The sequence below is a fragment of the Fringilla coelebs genome, assembly GCF_963513975.1.
Source record: "Fringilla coelebs genome assembly, chromosome: 2".
NCBI classification, from domain to species: Eukaryota; Metazoa; Chordata; class Aves; order Passeriformes; family Fringillidae; genus Fringilla; species Fringilla coelebs.
This window is the reverse complement of record NC_140029.1, coordinates 49838964-49863807: the sequence shown is the minus strand read 5'-3', so window position 1 is coordinate 49863807 and position 24844 is coordinate 49838964. Positions and strand designations below refer to the sequence as shown.

The 24844-nt window shown below is 36.8% G+C and overlaps 1 protein-coding gene across 1 annotated transcript in view; it reads left to right on the top strand.

Annotated features, from left to right (window-relative positions):
- UCHL3 (ubiquitin C-terminal hydrolase L3) overlaps positions 1 to 22191 on the top strand; it is a 41301-nt gene extending 19110 nt beyond the window's left edge. Inside the window, exons 6-8 of the mRNA XM_084226490.1 lie at positions 17407 to 17482; positions 20040 to 20098; positions 21365 to 22191. Of these exons, the coding sequence (XP_084082616.1) occupies positions 17407 to 17482; positions 20040 to 20098; positions 21365 to 21448 (219 nt within the window). The 3' untranslated portion in view covers positions 21449 to 22191. The remainder of the gene's footprint in view (positions 1 to 17406; positions 17483 to 20039; positions 20099 to 21364) is intronic.
- Positions 22192 to 24844: the final 2653 nt, after the last annotated feature.

The following is a 24844-nucleotide window of genomic DNA, read 5'->3' as shown; positions in this document are numbered from 1 at the left end:
TTAAAGTTGCTATATAGCTGCCTGGGAGAGTAGGAGAGGAAGAAATGCAAAGGTACACTTTGTATAGAAATAAACCAGTAGAAATTGTTCAGCTCAGTTAAACAATTACACACTTCGGGGAAGTTATTCCAGGTATAAAATAGTATCTGATTCTTGAAATAATTTACCTTTTTAATATGTGAATATAATAATGTGAGTAGAACATACTTTTGTTCTGCTCTCATATTACTGGCATCTGTATCCAGTATTTTTGCGACTGTGCTTCATTACAGCTCAATACTGCAGTAAGGAAAATGGCAAGCTATGCCACAGAAATCTTTAAAAAATATTAATTGGCCTTTAGGCAAGGAATTAGATCCAGAGAATAATTTGTATTCAATTTCTGCATTTCACAAGGCTTTGACATGCTTAACTCCTGTTGAAGTGCTATTTTGGTAATAGTATCTGAAGTTTTAGCCAGCTGTGTGTATCTGTGGCTGTTAAAATCATTCTGGATTGGCAAGTTTCCTATAGTATCTTCATGGGCTTCCTAAACAGCTTCCTGAAACAGTTGATCCTGTAGCCTTGCAGGAGCGAATGCTGGCACAGAGGGGTTACAGGCACACTCCTGGAAAGAGAGGAAAAAGTTTAACAGACTAGACTTAAATCAGCTTTGATCAGCTTGTGAACAGCAAATACTCAAATAATTGTGCTGTTGAGTGATTGGCAGGCTGTTTGTGTAACATCAAGGCATCACTAACTGCTGCCAATGGCTTTCCATATCACTTTTTGATGTAAAGTACAAGTGATGGAGTGAACTTCTTGTTATGTCGTGAGGTCCTTGTGGCATATGGAAGCACTTTTGTGATGGAGGTAAAAGTTTTTTTTGGACAGGGGAGTTTTAGCAACATTTATGCATCGCTGCTTAGCAGAATGTGATCTGTGGTCTTTGGGAAGTTTACTTTTTTAAGTGTTACTACACCTTGGCAAAATGGTTTTTCAGTCAAGCAAATAAACACAAGTGATATGGCCACTTGAAATACCTATGCTGGATATTGGTTAGAGAGTAGTAAGAACTGTGTTGGATATTGGCTAGAGAGTAATAAGAGCTTTTGAGAAAATTAAGAGCTCTTACATTCATGTATTTTCTTTCCTCTTCCTTTGAGGCTGATGAGAATGTCCATCTAAACAAAGTTTAACCTACAGTGTTTAAGATTAGTTGTTAAGAAAAGGAAGATAGAAGAAAACAGAACTGCAGAATAAAATATAGCAACTATTAAGGGAGGGCACAGAAAACAGTGCCTTTGTTCTGTAACTCCTCCTGTTTGGGTAATTTTAGTACACTTTGTACATCTATTTCCCAACTGACAGCTTTGGCTACTAGAACTGTATGTTCTAGAGAAATGAGGCTCAGACTTGAATGGACTGAGGTGCAGCATCTGAGCTGCTACTTCAAATGGAAACAACATTCTTGCACCTCATTGGACCCTTATCAAAAATATTGATTAAAAAAATCAGCTTTTGAAAATCAAAACTGGTGTTTATACTGAGAGAGTCAAAAATCACAAAAAAAAACATGTCTCAGATGTTCACAAAAAGCTGAAATACTGGCACACATCAATGTGTTTATTTAGATACTCTTTTGTTCACAAATATGATCAGGAATATTTTTAACATGGATTGAAGTTGGCAGCCTCTAAAAACACTACCACAGCTTGATTTCTTCTTTAACTTAAAGCATAACTGCAAACTGTAGTCTGTAAACTTGTTTCATGTGCCTGGAGAACTATAATCTTGCTTGGAATGCACGAAGTTAGACTTTGATCACAGTAACAGTCGTTAACATTGGCAAGAGCTAAGTAGAATCAATGCACTCTGTTCCCAACTGCTATAAAACTCGAACTTTCAAAGATCTCTGGTTCCCTGGGGCATTACAATTTATTGTTAGAGAAGAAACATAAAGAGCTTCCCTTTTGCTCCTGCCAAGAGCATATGGTGGGATTTTTTTCTTAAATCACCCATATTCCTTGATGTTTCTTCTGAATAATCTTTAGTCTTCTAAAGAAACATTTGCATCTTGAGAGAATATAAAATCAATGATGGAACTGTTTCATGCATGATTTTTAGTTTAGCATTAGAGAACAAGCATATAATCTCTCCTGTAAAGGTGGTGAAGTTGCCTAAAAATTTCAGCTATGGCTTCTATTCTTTTACAGTCTACAAAGTGAAAGTGTAAAAAAGAGCTTACTAGAATCATGTGAAATGTTTTGGAAATTGTGCTTGCTTAGTCTGTGACTCATTGCATTGCCCTGTTATCTAACGTGTTAGTGTTTGAGACATACCTTAATCTGATTTCTGTACTGTGCAAATTGCTAAAAAGGTATTAATACAGTAGAATTGTTATTCTGGATCCTATGCTTAACCATAAAATCTGCATGAAGGAATTCTGATTCCTAGGATGAAACATAACTATAGAGGATATTCGCACCCATAAATCCGCCCATGGATTTAAAGAACAAGTTTGTAAGAAATAAATAACACAAGTGAAAAAATGTTTCTACAGTTTTGCATCCAACATCTCTACAAATCAACTGCCATAACTTTGTTTGGGTTTTTTTTATTTTGTTTGGTTTTTTGCATCTCTCCAATCCATAATGCTTCCTGTGCTATTCTTGCACTATCTGTAAGAGAGAGCAAGCAGCAGGGTATAGCCAAGTGTGACAGGTGATGGCTGAGTTCATAGTCATCCTCTTGCTCTTAAGGAGAAGAGAAAATTATTTGGCTCTCTCCCCCTTTTTTTTTTAACTTTATCAAACCACTAATTTGGAAGGAGAAAATGAAAAGAATTTACAATTCTTAAGACTTGCAACATTTTACCACTATGGCTGAAGCTAGACAGTGGGCTAAAACCACTCAGAGAATTGATGCTGCATCAACTGACCTTGCTCAAGGAAACACTCCAAAAATACAGTATTTGGTGTGCAACAATGCTGTCCAGTTTATTTCCGAAAAAAATCTTGTGAAAGAAAAACTATTTGAAAAAAAAATTCTAGTTAATTTAGCTTTTGAAGAGCTCCCTAACCTTTGAAATTTTCTTCTTTGTTTTTGTGATTATGCTTTTTTTTGATCACAGAAGTCACCATTGTGATAATCTAGCTTGACTTTTGCCTAACATAGACCATAGAACTTTAAGTCTTCAGGGAGAAATAAATTACCACTAATTTTGGAATGATTTTTTTGGGGTGCTCTAATCTCAAAATTTTTCTTGTCTTTACCCGTATGTCCAGCAAAATAATACTCTTGGGTTATTGTCCATTCTTAATCATGGGTTAAACTTACATGGGGAATACTGTAAATATTTTTTTACCAGCTGCAGAAGGACTAACTAAAATGACTGGTGCAGATGTTGGTCTGCTAGCAGATGTAGCCCAGTTTGGTCTGTAATCTGAGTCTCAATAATATTGATGTTGATAATTGTAATGTTGGCGAAATGAGTAGATCTGTGAGGACTGGAGTTTATGAACCTTAACTTCCTAAGAATTTGCTTGTTAGTCAGGTTTTTGTTGCATGTAAGGAATATCTAGTTTGGAACAAGCTTTTCTTGCAATCAAAATACACACAATGTCTCTAGTTTATGTGAATTCTGTGGCGTAATGTTGGAGATGATCTCATGAAGTATCTTCTGCCTCTGTGGAATTCTTCCTTTGTCAGACTCCTCTCCTCTGTCTGGCTGCTTATCTTTCTATAAAAACTTGAAGGAACTTAATGTCTCTCAAGGTTTCACCACCACCACCAACATAGGCTTGAAATGCTCTGGAGAAATTTAAAACCCTTGTGAAGGAAAGAGGAGGAAGAGGGTTTTTTCAGACAGTGTGATACATAGATTTAATATGCATGTAAAAAACCCAGTAATGGTAATGACTAAGGAAGAATAACACTTAGTTTTAACTGTAATACAGACCCTTTAAAATATTGTGTTTAATTCAATAATGAGCAATTATTTAAGAAAAACAAAGCTTCAAAAGATGGTGGGTAAAAGTGATTGATAGAGATACTAAGTACACCCTCTCTGAGAATAATCTTAGAGCTGTAATAACCCTCATCTTCCCCACTTGGCTGGAAAATGGTACGTTTTATTGTTGCTTCAACCTTCTCCCATCTCTGCACCAGGGATTACCGTATAGGAACTGTATAATGAACAGCATGTTGGGAGGAGTCCCTTATGGAACAATGCAACTGGGCAGATGCAGAACATGTGCCAGGGCCTCTGATCCCAGGCTTGTGCCTATGAAACAATGACCAGGACTGAAAGTGTGCTATCTCCTTCTGTTTCCTAAGTTGCCATGTTGTTATGCAGTTACAGCTCATTTTATCTCTAAGAGCAGCTGGCATTTCTACACAGTGACCCAACCTCTGATTGGAGGAAAGAAGAAAAGCCTCTGTCCTAGCACAGGTTGTGAGCTGATAGGCAGGGAAGCTTCCAAAGAGGAAGGTAGCATGGGCTTGAACTTCCCACTGCAAGGATGCTCTAAACCTGAGTTTCCAGGTAGATGAATCTTTGTAGCCACTAGCAATGTAATCAATAATATGTATTTCTGTTTAGAAATGGTCATGCAATACCAGATGCTGCTTTGTCCTGTCAGTTCTTCAGTGCATTACACATGGACTGAAATAATTTGCTGGATTGGGTGCCACAAACAAGATGAGCAAACAGATCCCTGTTTCTAGAACCTGACAGGTTCGGGTGTGAACCAAGCCATGAGCTCTTCGGCACTACCAAACTTAGGCACTTTTGGGTATGTGCAGAAGCATAGCTCCTGCTGCCTGACAAACTTTGTATGTGATTCCTTTTAGATCTTAGATTTTAGTAACAGCTATATAGAGGAGTGAGTTTTGGATTGGGGCAAATGGTAATTGCCTGAACATTTTCTGGACCTACTCCATGAAGCTTTTAACTTCTTTATAATGTATTTTTTTTTTCATTTCAGACAATAAACTTGATGTGCTTACTGGCTTATATGACAATAACATTCAATTCTATTTCAGGACTTTTTTTTTACCAGTTCAGATATTTGACATATTATAATTTTCAGCACAGGAGTATGCTCCTGTGGTCTTTTCTTCTGGTGAAGTCAGACTAATTCTTTCTTTTCTGCAGTTTCTAGATGTTAATAAATTTTGTTTGAATAGAGTGTTTCAAGTTAGGATTTGTCTTCCATATTTTAAATTAAATGTGAAATGTATGAATGGTATTCTTTTTTTGGAGATGTATATTTACATTAATTTCATAGTAATTCTAATTTAATTTTTTTTAATATTCATTTTGAAACAACCTCAGTTCACATAGCTTAATTTGTGCTTATTATTAAAACTATGCATAGAATTTTCTGGTTATTACAGCCTTGTTAATTAGCTTGTTAATCCAGTATTAAGTTTGCTTTTCCAGAATTCCTACATATTGTCTGCTGAAATTCTACTCTAACAGATGCAAAAGTATATTTTCAATGGAGAGGAAGTTTCTTATTCTCTTAGTTGATCTCACTAGGGGACCTCCTAGTACAGGAAATAAAGTATAAAAAGATTCAATGAATGCAAGTAAAAATCAGGGCAAATACTAACTAGAAATACTAAAATATTACTTGCCCTAAATGGCATTCTATGGTGTAAATTCAGTTTTTAAAAGCTAAAGTATTTATTGGTCTCATTACATTCAGGCAAGGAGTACTTTTAATATTTTCTCATTATTTTAGCAATATTGGCCAGAAAAAAAAGAAGTAAAATGTAGAAGAATGGTAGAAGTATAGACTTGTGGTAAAAATGGTAGCAAAATTAAAACAAGGCTCTCTAAAGAAAATCTTTCAATATTGTAGATATCCCTCTACTGCGAAACAATTCTTAAATTTGGTATTGTTCAAAATCTTATAAATGGTTTCACAGTAATTATACATTTTTTTCAGAGCAAAAGTATGCAGTTTAACAGCTTCCAGTAAATTTTTTTAAACTGTTTCTCACTAAAAAGATACTACAATTCATATTCTTGGAAGATTTATCAATCCCGTCTGTTATGATGGCAGCAGCTTACAAAATTGTAAAATGTACAAGTGTCTCTTGCCTTTTATCATGAACTGTCTAGTCAGCAAAGCTCTTAAATTTCTGCCTGACAGCAGGTTCTAATCTTACAGGTTCCTCCCTGCGTTGGAAGGTCTATGGACTATGAGGAATTATAGAAGCAGTCTTTAATCAGTCATCTTTTAAAATTTTCTTAAACAAGCTGAGAACAGATTGTTTTTAAAGCCATCTGATATGTTATCTAAACATAAAACATCCCATTTTAGATCAGTTCTTCAAGTGAAGAATATGAAAAAAACCCAGTCAAGGTAGTATGGGTAAACTGTAATAGCCATTAAGCTATTGTAAGACTTATTGTCTTGTAGAATTACTGTCATTGCTGAATTCCTTTTTGTTCATGTGGTTCCATTTTTGAATTGGAGGTTTTTTAGTTTTGTGTTTTATTAGGAGCTGCTGAGATGTAGGTGGATCAGAATGCTTGAAATTAAAGGAAAAAAGCCAAACTGTGACAACCCTGTGGAAAACTGTCCTCTAGATAGGTTATGAGACTTAGTAAAGTTCCATATCTTTGAGCTTTACAGTTTCTACTGTACTTGATGCTTGCTCTTCATGAAAAATCTGTAACCCTATCTTCCTTCTTGAAGGTCAGTAATATGGGAGTAGAAAGAACCAATTCATTGTCCCACTCTTGACAGGGGAAAAAAAAAAGAGAACTACGATTAGTTCCTTCAAAAATAATAAATAATGCAAAGAAAGTAAATAGTTTTGACTGGCACTACAATGACTTATTTTGACTAATAAGAGTGAAAAGAATTCTTTCTCACAGAAGCTATCTGATGCTTGTTTTTCACAGCCCCTAGGAGTCATTCCATTGAATGCATCATTTGGGACACACCTTAAGGAACTGCAGTTTTATTCCGCCTGCCCTAACTTGGCAGGTCTCAGGGCAGATAAGTAGGGTGTCAGTGATGAGTTACTGTGTTAGCTTGAGGGTCTCTGCAGAGATTGGTTCTAAGACCTGTACTATCAAGTAGTCTGTCAGTGACATGGAAGACAATAGCAGGGTGACCAGATTGCAGCTCCGGAAGGGAGCCAGCAAGAGAGCTCGAGAGAGACTATGCAAGGGCATGTTATGACAGGACTAAGGGGAATGGCTTCAAACTGAAAGACAGTGGGCTTAGATTAGACATTAGGAAGAAATTCCTTATTGTGAGGCAATGGAAAAGGTTGCCCAGAGAAGTTGTGGGTGACTCATACCTAGAAGTGTCCAATACCGATTTGGGTGGGGCTCTGAGCAACCTGGTTTAATGGAAGGCGTCCCTGCCCATGTGGGAGTTGTAACTGGATGATCTTTCAGGTGGGCCCTTCCAATCCAAACCATTATTCTGTTATCCAAACCATGATTCTGTTATTAAAATACACCTCAAAGCTTACAGGTGGTGGAAAAAGATCAGCAGATATTAAAGCACATCAACACAGGACAATCTGGATTGCCCTTTAGATTAGCTTCAAACAAAGGAGTGTTTTTCTGAGGCCAAATAAAAGCTGTGTAATTAGAAAATATTAACTTCATTTCTTGACAGAAGGCAAGGGGTTCTCTGAAAGGCTCTAGATAACACTGGGGATTTTTATATATTCCAAGATAATAGTGGATGAAATGCTGAAGATGAGCTCCTGGTTTGGCATCATGTCCAATGAATATGAATAATGAATTGTGGCCAGATGAATAATGTAATCTATTGTTTATGTTATGTCATCATTGAACAGGACTAAGAAGATTGCATTTTCATTTATTGTGAATTTTATTAAACTGTATGAATATGCTGCTTATTGTTTCTATGTAGCTATAGACAGGATTGATTGAATTTTTTATTTGTTCTGATTTTTTTCAGTAGTTAAAAAATTGTTAAGCTTGAATGTTTGTTTTTGTTTTATGAGTATGCTCTGATCCAAGCAAAACATGGACTTGTTTGGTCCTGTGGCCTGTGTGGGACAGAAGATCAAAACTAAATCATCACAATGGTCCTTTCTGGTCTTAATATATTTACTATAACTTTGTCAGTTGGAGCTGAGAGTCATTTTTAATACTTCTATGATCTTTCTTCTAATAGTAACAATTTGAATGGTTTAACATAGTCCCACTGCTTCCACGGATACTAAAGGGATCCTGAGTGTTAATGGCAGTACTGCCACTGGCCTGCTATTTTAGAAGAATAGGTGAAAAACTTAGGAAGTTGCATACCTCACCACGGTAAGCTTCCCTTTTCCTTTGCTTTCCTTTTATGTTAGACATGGAACAGTAAAGAAACTCTGGGCTCTGTTGCCATAGTTACTTGATTCATCTTAGATTCCAGAGCAGCACAGTCTAGCTTTCCCAAATTGCCAAAGAACTATTGCTCACAGCTTTTGTAGCTGTAGACAAAACTGATTCTTTCTCTGTTCTTAATGATTTCTTCTATTAAGTGATGCTTAAATCCCCTCCCTCCTCACTTTCCAACACTCTGTCTCTTGAATGAGTCAGTTAATTTGTGTTCATGTTGTCAAGTTCCCTGGGTGTGAATAACCTCTAGCATATCTGTCTATAAACTTCAGATTTGAACAATGTCTTTGCTTATTTGCAGTCTTCTTTCATCTTCTCATTCAAATTCAACACATTCTTGATTATTATCTGTGTGATTTGAGCAGTTAAAGGACAGTATACTCAATAGTGGACATTTCTGCAGGTGCTGTTTGCTGCAGTTGCAGGGATGCTATTTCAAGTTTAAGTGGGCTAAGTATGTTCTTTTTTAATGTTTATGTAGTCGTCATCGTCCTCGCTGTCTTCACCACCATGCTCATCGCAGCCTCAGGTTAGCCACAGCAGAACGAAGGCCTCACCATTGTGTCACTCTGCATCCCTCTCCTGGGCCAAACGTAATCATGTAGGTCCTGCAAAGGCTCCCAGTCCGTCAGTCCGTCTGCGTCGGTGGCGGCCCTTGATACGCCTTCCATCTGTCGGGCTTCATTCTGTTGTAAGTGTAGTCCATCTTCAGTCTTTTCTTACTCTGACACCACTGGCCTTCTGCCATGTAGCTTCAGTCTTCAAGGCATCATGTTTTGTTGGGGTCTTTTCTCAACCATTCTTAAGATTTCTTTCTTCCTGGTTTATTTTTTCCCTTTCCACCATGTCAGACAGCAAAAGTACATCATTCCATGCTTTGCTGTCCAGGTATTTTTGATTCCATACATATGCCAAATAATTTTCAAAGCATAGAAGAAGTTTACCTTTCATGAACTGGTGCTTTTTTTTGCCATAGGCTCCACATCCAGTGTCTTCTTTTCACCTCATCTTCATGATCTTTCATTTGGATCTGCTAAATCAAGGGGCTTCTCATTTTTTTGCCAAGTGGTATTATTTCTTCTGAGTTTGAGATCTGGTTTTAAGTTCTCATATCCTAAACCTTATCTCCTTTTCTTTTCTTAACTCTTGGTTAATGGTCCCTGGGTATTTCAGTAATGATAAAATGTTTCCTTTAATCCCAAGGGGCTGGTTACTTTCTCACTTGACATCTCGTTTCTTCATATAGTTTGTATGCAAACGTTGTAGTTGAAAGGGAAGATGTTCCTATAAGAAAAGCTTGTCATCAAATACTTAAACTTTTTTTCCTCCTTCACTCACCGACCACAAATGTATCTTGACAATCTGGAAACAAAATTATATGTACAGAGTAGCCAATGTTTCTAAGTGGCCTGATGGCCACCAGCAGAAACACCAAACTGAAAGAGTCTTTAAGTGCCATTTCATCCTGCTTTTAAGGAGTGATCACACTTCTAATGCATACATGAATAGAAAAATAAATCTTGCTGTGTAGAAGTTAATGCTCTTAAATGCAAAATTGGGACATTGATTTTATTTTTATCATTCTTTGATACTGATCACATTTCACCTGTGTTCCTGGAAATTCTTCTTTGAGATATGTGGATTTTTTTACAGAGGTGAAATAACCACTCTAGCTGTGGTCCAAATAATTTTCTTTTTCATTCAGATGTGTCTTTGCACATGTGGAAATCCTTAATGTTTTACTGCTATTAAAAATTAGTGTCAAATGCTTCCACTTCTTTATAGCTTTTTTATTTTCATCCTGATAAATATTCCAAGATGAGGCCTTTTCCCAGACTCTTTTCTCTTCATGTGAATAGTATGTGAATAGTAATTGCTTTTATTAAGTATCTAGCTCTCATGTAATATTTAGAACTATGGACCATTCTTGATGTTATCATTTGGAGCTAGTTAAATATTTTGGGATCTGAGGAGGTTGAAGTTAAGTACAGACTTAAATTCTTCCCAACTCATGCTTCTTACCCCTCATTTTTTTTGCTGACATTGACAAACATCTGACATTTTACCTGGGGATTTTATTGTTTAGCAAATCTTGGAAAATTCTGTCATGTTTATGTAATTTGAAACTGGGAGCTTGTTTGAATTTGACTTATCTATGCCAGTTGTTAAGAAAATACTTATTGAAGGAGACTTGAGCTTGAGTGTGCCTGCCTAGAACAAGAGTATTAATTGAACATGAGTTTACTTCAGCAGTAAATAAACGATGACTTATCTAAGACATTACAGCATAATCTGTTGTCATTATAGCAGAGAACCAAGCTGAGAGTTTTGTTAACTTCAGAAAATGTCTAAAAATGAGTTCTCATCCACTAGCAGTGAGCATTTGCTTTAAAAATGTTCAGAAAATTAGTTTAGATTTCAATACAATTCTCTTTGGCAAAGCAGAAGCTTGCTGCTAAAAGGTTTTAAAATATTATACCTTAATTCCCCTGATGTCCTGTCTTCATCCAACAGATTAAAATGTAAAGGCCTATACAGAAAGATTTATCAGTGGATACCGATAAATACTATATAGTCCAGTTTGTATTGGTAACTAAATATTGTATTGTTCTCATCTTTACACTTTGTATAAAGTGCCTTACGAGAAAATTAAGAACGCTTTTTTGTAAGTTAGTTTAATATGCAAGAAACCAGACAACACTTTTGGCATTAAAGCTGTCTCCGTTGGCTTTGTCAAATTTGAATGACAAGGTAGTATTTAATGTCCTGTCAACAAGTAGTATTAGTACAGCTCTGATATTCTCCTAGGTGTAGAAAGAGGCTGAACTGCTCAGCGTTGCATGAGGCCAGTGTATGAGAAATGTCTGAGCATTTTAGTATTGCTTTTTTTAAGAAATCGATGCTCTTGAATTTAAGGGGGTGGGAACATCTGTATATTGTGTTTAAAATATAATTGAACTTTCTTGTAGTTCTGAGTACATTTCTACTACTAAAACATTGACAAACAGAAAAAAGATGGTTTCAAAATTTAGAGCAAAAGTTTTGATGCTGGGAGGCTTTTTCTAGGCTCCTTAAATAAAAGCACTTTTCCTGGCTGAAAACTTTGCTTGACTTCAATGGTGGTTGACCTTGGCTGGACACCAGATGCCCATCAGGCTGCTCTGTCACTCCCCTCGTTTGCAGGCCAGGGTGGGGAGAAAATAAGAGAAAAAAACTCATATGTCAAGATAAAGGCAGTTCAGTAAAGCAAAGGTTTCACATGAAAGCAGGGGAAAACAAAAGATTTATTCTGTACTTCCCATCAGCAGGGGATGTCCAGACACTTCCTGGGAAGTCAGTCTTCAGTGTGTGCAGTGGTTGGCCAGGAAGACTAATGTCACAATAACTAATGCTTGCCCCCTTTTCCTCCTCCTTTCTCTTAGCTCTCATTGCTGAGCAGACCTCATATGGTACAGAATATCCCTTTGGTCAGTTTGGGCCAGCTGTCCTGGCTGTCCCCTCTCAGGATTTTGCCCATCCCTCTCCTAGTGGTGAGGGTGAGATGTTGGAGAGAGGGCAGAGATGCAGGGCCAGCGCTGCTCAGCAGTGGCCACAGCACTGAGGTGTTACCAGCCCCTTTCCAGCTACCAGAGCAAAGCTCAGCACTGGGAGGGCTGCTCTGGGGAAACAAGCTCCATCTCAGCCAGACCCAATACATCTATTTAGAATAGGTCTCTAGATGAGTTAAGAACATATATTAGGAGGGGGGAAAAAATTGAAAATACTGTCCTGAAGCGTTCTGTACAAATCTGATCAACGGCAGTAGATGTGGCAAATTTTTAAGATAAGCTAACAGCATGCTTGTTTAGTAATGTTGACTTTCCCTCCATCCTTGTCACTTTCTCTTCCAGATCATCTATTCTTTTAGTGTTTCTGTTTGCCTTATGTTTTGCTGCCTTTTATATGTCAAACTCACTGAGCATGAATAGAGATATCACTGTTTTGTGAGAAAAGGCCAGAAATAGTCTTACTGAAAACTTGTGACCATGATTCCAATGGTCTTTGTTCTAGTTGCAGTACTTTAACTGAGGCCCAAATGCCTTTCACAGTCCTACACAGTATGTTTGCCCAAGCACATCCCATGCTGCAAAACAGAAGTTACAGATGTTTGATCTACTCAACAGCAATTGCATCACTTTTTCCCTTTTACTTCAGAATTTATTGAATCTAAACCATACCTAGTAGTCTTCTTTTTTGGATCTGTTTTTCTTCTTGTAATATCTTGTGTAGATAAATCTCTAAGGTTTTTTCTTCTCTTAAAACTGCAGATGCTTTTGTCATGATCTTTCAATTGGATGTATCTGGATTTTTTTATTCTTGAAGGTTCTGCAAAATTGTCTCTTCCGTATCAGTCTTCAGTACTCTTCCATGACTTAACAGACTCCTGATGCCTGTTTCTTGACTTAACACCAAGTGACTTTTTTCCTTTCCCAGTCACTACTTTATTGCAAAGCATTCTACTAAACTGGTTTGTGAGGCTTCTTGCTTTGCTTCTTCCTTTCAAAAGCAAGTGTAAGGGAATAATAAAAATACAAGATGTAATTGGAAGAAATTGCCTGAAAACTGTAACACTGAATCTGCTCTTACAATATGGTCTTTAATAAATGCATTTTAAACAGGGCGTGGTAAGGCTTGTTCAGTGGATCCATGAGAGCAAGACCATTTTTTTTCTCAGTTGTAAGTTTGTCCCAGAAATGAAGTTCTTAGGAAGAGAAACCAGTTGCACATAAATTTGACAAACAGATGTGTCTTGACTTAGCAACATTTGAAGATTTCAAATGATTTCAAAGGATTTCAAATGCATGAAAATGGAATACCAGCTTTTAGATTGGGATAATGATCTAAGTGCATTGCAAGATAAACCATACAGGTGATGAAATAGACTTTATTAGACAGGCCTGTATGATTGGGCAAACAGTGATATAGGGTGTACCATTGAGTTTCTTCTGAAAGTTAGTGCAACAACTGGAAAGACTGGTTTAATTCATGAGGAGAGGGCAGCATGCACTGGTGAAAGGTAAAACTAAAGGAATTTTTTAGTACAGGAAGGCATAGGAAGGCTTATCATTTGTATTGTAAAAACTTTGGGAAATGCAATTTTAATTATAGATTTGATACCTTCTAGTGAAGAGAGGAAGAAATGTAGAGATTCTGTTTCAATAGCATGAACTAATGGGTATTGACCTGAGACAAGTCAATTCAAATTGATTTCTCACAAAGGTCAGCACTTGTTTATTATTCAATTTGAATGTCCAGGTTAGCAGAGAAGGGAGTCAATTTCTCTGAAAAACAGGGGCTCTTATATTTAAGTGCTTTTAATGTGGTATCCAAAATTAGAGGGCAGACAACCTTGGCTGTCTCTTTTGTGTGTGCAACTGAGTATTCATGAAAATATTCTGTATTATTATCATTGAATGTTACCATAGTTCCTTGGGAAAAAGTTACATTTGAGATGATGTTCTCAGAACCATCACTTTGAGCACTGAACTTGTATTTTTCTTCTTTAAATCAGTCTTGAGTCTTCTGTTTTTTACTTTTCAGCATGTTTTTAGTTTGGAGAAGTAAATTGGAACAATTATGTCTACTGACCCAAATTACCAAAACTTACTTCTTGTACTATGATTGCAACCATAACATAAGCTTTGTAAGCTACTCAAGGTGCTGGTATTCGTCCTCTTTCTGTCTTTCTTGGATAGGAGAAAAGTATGAATTTCCAGTACTCAGCATGACAGCTCTTCAGAAGACTTGAAAAATGAGTCTTGAATCCCATAGGTTAGTTCCAAATCCTGATTAGACAATCACATAATTTAGACTCCCATGTCTTTCTCCTTGTGGTTCATACACACATGTGGTCCTTCAAATGTGCTTTTTCCTTTTGCACACAAACTGGGCTTTTAAGTGAAAAAATCTAGAGGAACAGATCATCTGAACACTTGATTGATGTCTGTGTTACTGTGGTCTTTGACAAGAAGAGCAATCAAGAGAAAATCCTCTGTAACTGTTCTAAGCAATACTTCATGATGAATGTGCAGGAAGACTTCTTAAAGCTATGCTCCTTGTTCTTTTAAGCATTCACATAGACGCTTTATTAGAAACTTGAAAACTTGGCCAAAGGTGTAGCTTTTTGAGGAGACCACAAAAGACATCTCCCTGGAGCTGACATTCCCACTTTTTTCCATTCCTTTGAAATTTAAAGTCTTCTGGTTCAAGTGTTAGAATTTCTAGGGCTTCTCAGTGAAGTGGAAATTAGCGTGACTAGGCTTTTCATGTGGTGTCTGTCTGTGTTTGAGTGTGCTTGCACACATATGGATGTGTTGGGGGTTTTTCCCCTAAGGAGGGGAGAGTTGGAGGGATTTTGACTCTGATTCATCACATTGGGAAAGATTAATCCAGTTACTTGTTTGCTTAAGTTATAAGCAACAGATTTTTATAATACAAAGTTTTAGGTCATTGTGACTGTTCAGACCCTATTGTTTCGCTGTGCTTATGATTATGCAAATATTTTTCTGTCAAAAATTATTGAAATCCTAATTTTTCAAGAAATGTAAAAATCAACTTCACTGCTATCTAGATTAGATGAAAAGAAATCTTAATGGAAGGAGACTGTCTACACTAGAACATATGGTAGAAAACTTAATAATGGCATGGCACTTTCATTCTCTCTAAGGTTGGGAAATTAAAAATGTAAAAACACAACATTTCTCACGCTTTATGGCAATAGCACAATGAAAGCATGTTATTTAGATTAGTCTTGTACAAAAACTCAGCAGGATTCTATAGGAGTCTGTCTCTAAGTAAACTTTATGAAAAGTCAATCATGCTTTTTTTGATGGCTTACTTATTCATCTTCTTTCTATATATAGACTCAGCATTCCAAGCATGCCAATGGTGTCTCTCTAGAGAAAGGGTGTTTATTAGAATTTGACAAAGAACTTAACACCCAAAATGGTCAAAAGGGCAACTATATCTTATTTCTAAATGTGGTAAAAATCAACTCCTGAACATCTCAAAGTCCTCTGAAATAGTGATGTCCTTTCCTGCTTCATGTCACCTTGAGCTCAGGTAGTGTATGTTTAGATGTAGGCTTTAAATTGTTAAGCCACCTCCTTCCTAAAGTGACACTAACTGGCAGCAGTCTTCCCCCTAACCCTGGAATTTCTTCAACCCAGATTTCTTAGTTGATATGTTTAATTAAGTGAATAGCTGTGAAGTGATATGTCTATGAAGGGAATTAGGTGACAATGTGGGATTTGACAAGCATGCTCAGCCTTGCCTGCCTGCACACTTTTGTAGCACTACAGTTTAGATGTCTGTAAAAAGTTGGGTGGTCTATAGCAATAGCAACAAGGTGCCATTGGACATTACCTGATGTCTTGTGTGGTTTTATGGAAACCTATGATCCTTTGAAGTTTGCAACTGGAGTAGTCAAGTTCTTGGGGCTGTTTGGTTTCGCTTAGTCCTGGCTCAGTTTGGCCTTCTGTGAAACAAAATTATCAGAGGCCATTTCACTGCTTGAATTTCTGGTGGAAAGATCCTCTTGCCCCTTTGATAAACGCCTCATTTTCAGTGGCCAGAATGCCTTTTTCTCCATTCTAGGCTCTCTGAAACAGTGATGGGAAGTTGTGTGGTTTTTTGTTTTCTTTTTTTTTTTTCCTCACTTTTGAGCTTGCTGCACAGAAGTTCTGTAAGCTGTTGGCAGATCCTCTACAGTGCTGTGTTCTTTGGCCTTCTTGATGTATTTGAAGGACTTGTGGTGACTTCTTGTCCTTCACTCTGTTGTTCTGGTTGTTTGCCAAATTTCATCAATTTATATCATCTTTTTAAGTCTTTTTTCATGGCCATCATCAAAAAGGAAATTTTGAACCCAGTCCTTAAAGATGATATGACTTTGAGGTTCTACAACTTATTTTACACTCTAATCTGTTTTTAGCAAGTTTTTACATTTTTGGAGTCTTTTAGCAAATTCATGTAAGCCTAGCAGTAATTAAAAGATGAAAGAAAATTACATGAAATACATTTTCACACAAGTCAGATTTTTGATAATGAAGAAAACCTGAAGTCCTTTTTCCAATTTGCTCACAACAATATCATCTTAAATTGTGTTCAGATGCAGACTGGACAGACTGATAAGGAATTAACACCATCAGTTGCTATTGAACATAACAGTGGTGATAGAGCTTTTGGCTCAGAAGTGATGACAGATCTTCTGGCTCACAGGTTCCAACGCCACTGCTCAGCAGGTGCTGGGGACGTGTGTTGGTGGAGCACCATGCTCTGCATGCCCACAAACTTCTGCAAAGCTTTTGCTGCTTGCTGTAGTTGCCAGCACAGTAGTGGGCTAGGTAGATCTTAACTAACTGTGACCATTTTTTATGTTGTGTCACTTGGTGCTGTCACTGCACTTCAGTCCTTACTGGGTATAATGAGTATGATTCCACTTGGAAAATTCAGTCTGGGCACCGCTGGTTATTATCTTTCCTCCCCACCTAAGATGTGTTTGTTTTGACTGCCCGTGAAGAGGAAACTGGTTAACTGGGGTTGGCTTATGAGGAAAAAATTATTTTGACCAATGAATATTTTCAGTTCTGAAATATTACAGTTTCAGAGTTGAGTCCTGCATCACTTTGTAATGGAAGATAAATTAGTGAAGGATTTGTTATTTATATGAAAGTCTTTTTTTGATGTTTATGTATTTGAGCTGATTTTATTTCTAATTCAGTAATGAAAAATAGAGCTTTTATGTAGAGCTATAGTCAGAAATATTTCCAGGCACTTTAATGCATAGATTCTTACTGATACATGCATTGCAGACAGTTCCTTTGTATTCCAAAATGTTCCTCACTTGACTACTGCCATTCTGTATAGATCCAGAATGTGCTTCCCAATTGTGATGTCTTTTGTTCAGGTATTTTGTATATTATGATGAAATGTGCTCATTAATCATATAGCAATAAGAATTTAATAAACACAATTTCTTTTTTTCTTGTTTTGTCTTGCAGGCACCAAGTATAGATGAAAAAGTAGATCTTCACTTTATTGCCTTAGTTAATGTAGGTGGTCATCTCTATGAATTGGGTAAGAACAATTTTTATCCACTCTCTCAATTTTTTAGAAAAAAATTCAAGTAGTGATGCTGTTAACTGTCAAAGTTTCAGAAGAGATTTCTTGATGTTATGTTGGGCTTAGGTTCCTTTCAGCTGCATCTCAGGGTCTGGGGATTTCTTTCAAACAGCCGCAGCCTTCTTGGTTTTTTGGCTTTTTGGGGGGAGTGTTTGGGGGGGGGTTAGTTTGGTTTTTGGGGTTTTTTTGGTCTTACTGTTTTCCTTCCCTTAACTCCAATTAAGATAAAGTGGTGCAGAATACTAGACTGCATCCAAACTTCTATGGGCATTTTTAAGGACAGGAAGGAAGAAAAATAGATAAAACCTCAAATTTTCAGGGGACATTTGTCATATTTATGTTCCTGAACTACTTGTGGAAGGGTTAAATTAACTGTGTGCCACTTTAGAAATGTTAGCTATATTATTAAGCAGTGTGATGATATTTAAACTCAAATTATGTAGACAGGTTGCTAAGAGACATTAACACTCTGCAACTTGTTTGTAATAGTCTGGTATTTTTTCCTCTACATTTTGTGGTCAGGAGACAGTTAACAGTGCAACAGTAGTCCTTATTTTTTGAAATAGAGCTATTTTTTCCCTGTTCAGATTGTGTAGCACTTAGTTTTGCTCAGATATTCTCTAATGACTCCAATCTTAAATATGTTGCTGGGCAACTAGGTTTTCCAGCAGGCTCTTCAGAAATCCAGCAAGCAGATCAGCATTTAAAAACTGCAAGTCACTGATCTTTCCTAACATAATTTTTGCAGTATTTTATGGTGATAAGACTTTCATCTTTTGAAAATCGGCATGTAATTAGGCAGTGTCCTTAACAGGTGATAAGTAATCACAGCATGGGGCATAAGCAATATGTAAGAAGTGCTTATGTTAATATTAAGTAGATCTAAGGGGTATTACCAGGGATAAGTCGTAACCAATAGGCACACATTTTTGTATTTTATGATGCTGTCTATGTGTCAGTGGACTAGATCAAAAAGGTAAGTACTGTAGGATGCAATGAATGTTTTATGGCTCTAGACTTCAAGGCATAAGGGATGACTTTCACTTTTTTTGGTTGTGTGCCACTATTTCTGTGATACATTAATGGACATTTTCATTGTCCATTAATTTATGCTGCTTAAAAAGCAGACTACATACTATGACGAGCATGTTTACCTATTTTCTGTAGGTATGATGCGAGAGAAGCCCCATTTGAATTTTTCCTAAAAATAAAAAATTAGAAGGAGAAGAGGCATTTAGCTCTGCTGTACAGTGGAATGTCAATAGTACTATTTCTTTTGTTCTTAAAATAACTTCTCTCTGTACCAGTGGAAGGAAGTGAAAAACCCCCACCTTAAAAGTAGTAAAATGGAAGGTTTTTCAGTTGATTCACTGGCTTCAGACAGTGTGGGCAGCATGTGGGCTTTGGCATGCAGAAAATGCTAAGGAAGCATGTGGATATTAAATGTACATGATGTTTCTGTCACGGAAAACACATTATTTATAGGCACATGAAATTAAAATGTTGTTTTGCCAATATGGACACAAAAAAGCCCCAAAATTAAGGTAAACCTAGCTTGCAACAGTGCAGGGTATTCAGTTCTGTTTCCCTGGCTTTTTCTGAGGGTTTTGCCTTGTATCTTCAGCCATGGTAGTTACAATAATGAACATCTTGTTCATATAAATCCAAATGCTTTCTAACATCAAATCTATTTTTAGTTATGGAAAATGTAGTTTGGAAGTGTTGTCAACTTTGGTGGCATCTTTGGGGAGGGAAAAGCTTTTATAGGGAATACAGAGCCAAAAGTGATTTTGGTTTAGCAAATATTTAAGACAATCTGACATGTTTTCATACTGTTAACTCGTTGCAAGTAACCTGAAGCATATTTATATGAATGAAATTCTTTTTAAAATGCTGAGAATGACAAGCATTATTCTATTGGAAATGCAAGGAAAAAAAAATAAAAGAAAAATAACCAAGGCAATCCTGTTTTAATGCTGTAAAATACTTAATACTTAAAGCTGTTGAGTTTGTTTGCTAATTTATTTTAAATGACAGAGACATTTTCAGTGATGCCACACTCCTCAGAATGGTAGGTTTGCTACTCTGGTCTTTTGTGGAGTCCCTGATCACAGCTGTCGAACACCACAGACATACAGCTCTCTGTCTGCGTAAATCCATCAAGCGTAGCTGAAATTTTTCTATTCTACTTGAAAAACTGAAGTACTATACCAGCACTAAACCAACAGCAACTTACAGCTTTGAAGTTTTCAAATTAAATATTGAAAAATATTTCATTGTTTTGATTGGATTATTTTTTAAAAGCAACAGACTGTGTATAATGGTACTGGTAGAAGCAGTCAGCAGTGGAGAGACCAGGGAACAGCTAGCTGCGTGTGTGAACTTCCTGAAAAATGAGATAGCATTTTGGAAAATGAAGTACAAAAGATCTGTTAAATAGTTTTAACTGGAAAAAATGAAGCTTTTATAATTTTATAAATGCGTTATTCAATCCCACTTTGTCTTTCAACAGATGGGCGCAAGCCATTTCCAATAAACCATGGGGAAACCAGTGACGACTCTTTTTTAGAGGTAGGGATAGAGAACCTTCTTAAATGGTGCTGTATTAAATTCTTGCTGTGTTTCTACGAAATTTATAAAATAGATATATGAAAATACCTATACAAGTCTAGCTATATTTATAGTTGGATGAGGAATAGAGCAAGTGGGACGGTGAGGCCAAATTAGGTTTGAAAAGAGATGCTTTGGAACACTTACATTGTGGCTGTGGATGACAGAGTATCGTAACAGAAATATCATAAGGGTTGATTACAAGACCAGACTGACTTATCTTCTGTGCTTAGATTTTCATATACTCCTGCTCCTTTCAATTAGCATGTCTAACAAGATGTTAGCAGGTTGAAAACTTAAAATTTTTCATTCTCTTTCTTTTTGTTTACAGTTCCATTGGTGTCACGCTAGACAGAAGTTGATTTCCTTTCTGACCCTTGCTAATAATCATTCTTCTTTACTTTCACAGCTTCTTTTGGGTGCTTCTTTGTGTCATGAGCTGAGAAATTCATTGGAAAGGGATACACTGAGTTGGGAGGATAAACTGTCATCCCTACAGAATGATGCAAAGTTGAAGTTGAGAGAAGGCATAGATCTGAGTTTTATGATATCCAGATTGGATTAGCATTACAAAAGGAAGAAACTAGAGAAACTAAAACAAACAAAATACAAAATTATTTTATAGTCTAGAAGCAGAGACTAATGTCTGTAAAGTTTGCAAATAATTTGTGCTTGCTTGGACAAGGGAAGAAATTGGATAAAGCTTTCCTTATTCCGTATGTGTCTTTTTCCTGTTTTTGCTGATAACATGTGTTCTCCAGATTGCACCCTAAAGCTAGATGAAGGAATTACTTAAAATCTTTCAATTACCCCACCCAGCTTAGATTCATCTTGAAACAAAGGAAAAATTTCTGAAGGCAGCAATAATAGTTAAGGGAAACTTTAGAGATGCATTTAGAAAGTCAGAAAAGCAACACATCTGCTGCACAAAGTAATATTCAATCACAAAAATCATCATTGCTAAGATTCTTCATAAAACTTTTTCTCTTTTAGGCTGCCCATGTGAGCACCGTAAGTAATCTTGAGTAGTGGTAACTCACAGCAGAAATACTGCTTATGTAGGTTTGTCACACTATTTAGTAAACCTTTATGGAAAAATCCATTTTGAGCATAGTTTGGATAAAGCAGATCTTCGTATTTCAGTTGTGTTTTGTTTGGTTTTTTAATAACAAATATAATTTATACTGTTTTTCATTTTGGTTTTCTTTGTACTTTTTTTTCCCCTAGGATGCAATAGAAGTTTGCAAGAAATTCATGGAACGTGACCCAGAAGAATTAAGATTTAATGCAATTGCACTGTCTGCAGCTTAAAAGCCTTTTCCTGTGAGGCAACTCTATTGCAATTTATTGTAAGAATAAAACTGTTGCCATATGTTAATAGTACAAATTTTGATACTTCCCTAACATCTTGACTAATTGTAGCATACGTGGAATAAACTTTGCATTTGTCCTTGCTATATTTTGCTGCTTGTTCCTACAGCAACTTTGGGTATTTCTATACAGGCATGCATTTTGTGGAAGATTTTTATGTAGTGGGTTTTTTCCTTTCCACCCCCCTAAAAGTTTTGGGACTTACTGTCTGTGATATTTCCTTGTAATAATGATGAGCTGCTTCAGAGCAGGATTATTATTTGTATCATGCACAGGTGACATTCTGAGTGGAATATGTGGTATGGTGATGGCTGAAAACCTGGAGTATGAGGCTATCTCCATCTTTTATTTATAATGGTGCAACAATACTATAAGAACTTCTTCAGGTGACTCAAGTGACAAAAACATTTTTCTCAGTGCATTATTTATAAATAAATATGTGGAAGAAAATAGGCAGAAAAAGGACTATTCTTACTGTTGCTGAGGCACTAACATTTTAAAATTATCTTAATGTTTACATTTTGAATAAAACTTCACTTTGTTTCTCAAGTCTAATAATGTTAATAAATTGTCAAAAAACTTTAGTTAAACCAATGTTTGCTATTTATATATGTAGGAAAATGACATGGATTTTTCCCCCCGAGAAATTCAAATGGTAGGACTGTGGAAGGCACACACAGGTAAATACAGCAATGTGAAGTACCTCACCTAACTGAAATAAATGATAGAAAAGTGATGATTATTGTAAAGAAGTTTTGTTTAGCAACAACAAACAGACTGGAGGTTTTAAGGCAGCCATGATGGTCTTATACTTTTCTCCACTGTTGGAATATCTGTTGTAAGTTTGTCAGGAGTCATTACTGACTGCTATCTGATAGCCTTCCCCTGTGCCATCCCTCCCACTCCACCCACTGATCTTAAGGTACTGTTGACCAATTTCTATACCTGAATTAGTAACACTGTGGTTGTTTTAAGTTTGATCTTGTTTGGTTTTGGGTTTGGGTTTGGTTTTTTAGCTAAGCAATCTTAACACTTTAGGATTCTTGTGAAGATTGATTTGGGTTAATGTGTGTGGTTTTGACATTCCAGAAAAATATTGCTTATTCACTCCTTTGAAGTGGAATAATTTAGGTTTGCTTCCAATCAAACCCGCTGCCAAAGGAAACTGAACCCTCCATGTCCCAGAGGGTGCTTTCATTCTCTATCAATTGTCATTGCAGGAAAAATGAATGGGGTTATGCCAGAAGCACTCTGGCAGAGTTTTCCTTCTTTATAGAAAAGAAAGAGGCCTGGGAGTCTGTCTTATCACTTAAGAACATCTCTTGCACTCTATAGAAAAAGCTGGCATGTCTGTCTAAAACATGTCACCTGGAGAGTCCAGTAACAACAACAGTCTGTTTTCTATGAGTGAGCTGGTTGGAAAAGCAAAGGAGAATAAGACTAATGAGCTTCTATTTTTGAAGCTTTTGCTTTTTCACCCCAATAAAATGCAGTATCATTAAGACTTGGTTTATGTTGCCATGCTCATTAGTAAAGCCCTGAAACTTGCTTTTAAATAAAAATCAGAGGCTTTAGTAACCAAACCAGCTGTGTTGTCTTCTTGCTAATATCAGCAAAATCAAATAAAGGTTGTCACCACTGCATTGGGATATTGCATATTTTAAGCTAATGGTGGCTTGGAGAATTGCCTTTCAAGTAAGCCATAGTTAATATAGATAAAGCCCTTTTAGGGGAGAGGGTGAGGATAGAGAGAAAGTGCAGTTCAAAGCTGTTAAATTAAACAGGCTACATCTATTGTCTACTCTAGGGAAATGGTCTCATCATATATGATCTTCAGTGTTCAAAAGATTTCAGTGGGTTTAAGTAATCAATGGCGTGTGCCTCTTTTGTGCAGCTGTTTATTGCTAAATCCCTTCAGAAGTGGAGCTCCTTGCTGGGTACAAGAACTGACTAGACAAATTCAGGACAAAGATAATAAGGTTGGAATAGTAAATTTGGGGTGGGATTTTCTGTGGTCATGCTGAAAAATATATCTTGAATCTTAAGTAAAAACTTATAAATCAGAATTCTTAGTATTTTGTCAGTACTGTAGTTTTGCTTAGCATCTACATAGTCTTCAAATCAGTTGTTCTGCAGGGTAAGGTTTCCCTCTTTTATTTGCAGTGTTAATTTCTGGTTTATTAATATGTAAGATGGTACATTTTGAGATGCCAAAGGAAGAGCAGTGCACTAGTTTTTATATCTGCTCACTGCATGGTCTCTTGGTAGAAACTGAAAGACTGCACTGCAGAAATTCATCTCACCCAACATGTACAGTGTAACAGCCCTCCAGAGCTTGTGAGACCATGCTTTGGCACAGGCTTTGGCACTGTCTTGAGGAGCACAGGAAGTAAAGGGATCTACAAGCTGCTGGAATATCTCCGTCATTGACATGACCTGTATAAAACATGGATAAAAAAAGTGAAGTATGAACACTTGACTGACTTGGAAAGTCAAGCAAGGTCCTACTTAGAGGCTGATAAACCCTGCAGACCCCACGGTGCTTTTGGCTCTGTGATGTCCCAATGTCTGCATCATGGCCTGAGCTGTACAATCTCTGCTTATTAGCTCAAGCTCCATGGGAAAATAAAACTATTTTCTGCCTTGTGCAGCCCTGCCAGAGCCTCAAACACCTTTGTGTGGAGGAGCGTGGCTTGGCCATAGGCACGCAGTGCCAGGAAATCCCTCTTCAGCCTCTGCAGTCTGGGCTGGCTGTACACACCATTTTATGGAAATGGTGTGTGTAGGAGTGAGGAGGTGATGCATGCTCCACGCTTGCATTTATTTTAGCTGAGTGGAGCCGGTGTGCTATTAAGCACTCAGCATTGTTCAAGCTTTTTAAGTATATTGGTGCAGGTTTTCCTACGTTGTTTACAGATTTTGTTAAGAAATCATAATTTAATAACCAGTACAATGCCCTTTCAGTCATGGCTGCATGATTTAGTTAAGGGAAGAAGAAGAAAGCTGGTTTCTGACATTGAAATGTATGTTTTGGAAAATAAAGAGACTTAACAGCCCACACAAAATAAATAGGGTCTTTCCTTAAAGAAAGAAGCCTGCCTTAGTAGAAAATATCTTTGTGTCAAATATTTGTAGAACTCTCCTTGAAAAGAATATGATGTAAGCTGTTTCTTGACTTATCCCTAGGAGCACTCACATTGAAAGGGTTTATTTTTGTCTAGTAGAACAATATTATGTTTGCTGCTTTTGACAGCAACAATTAGCAGTCATATCTGGTATATGTAATCTTTCTCTGATCTAGGACTCTGGTGACTTACATTGTTAGCGCAAAGGAAT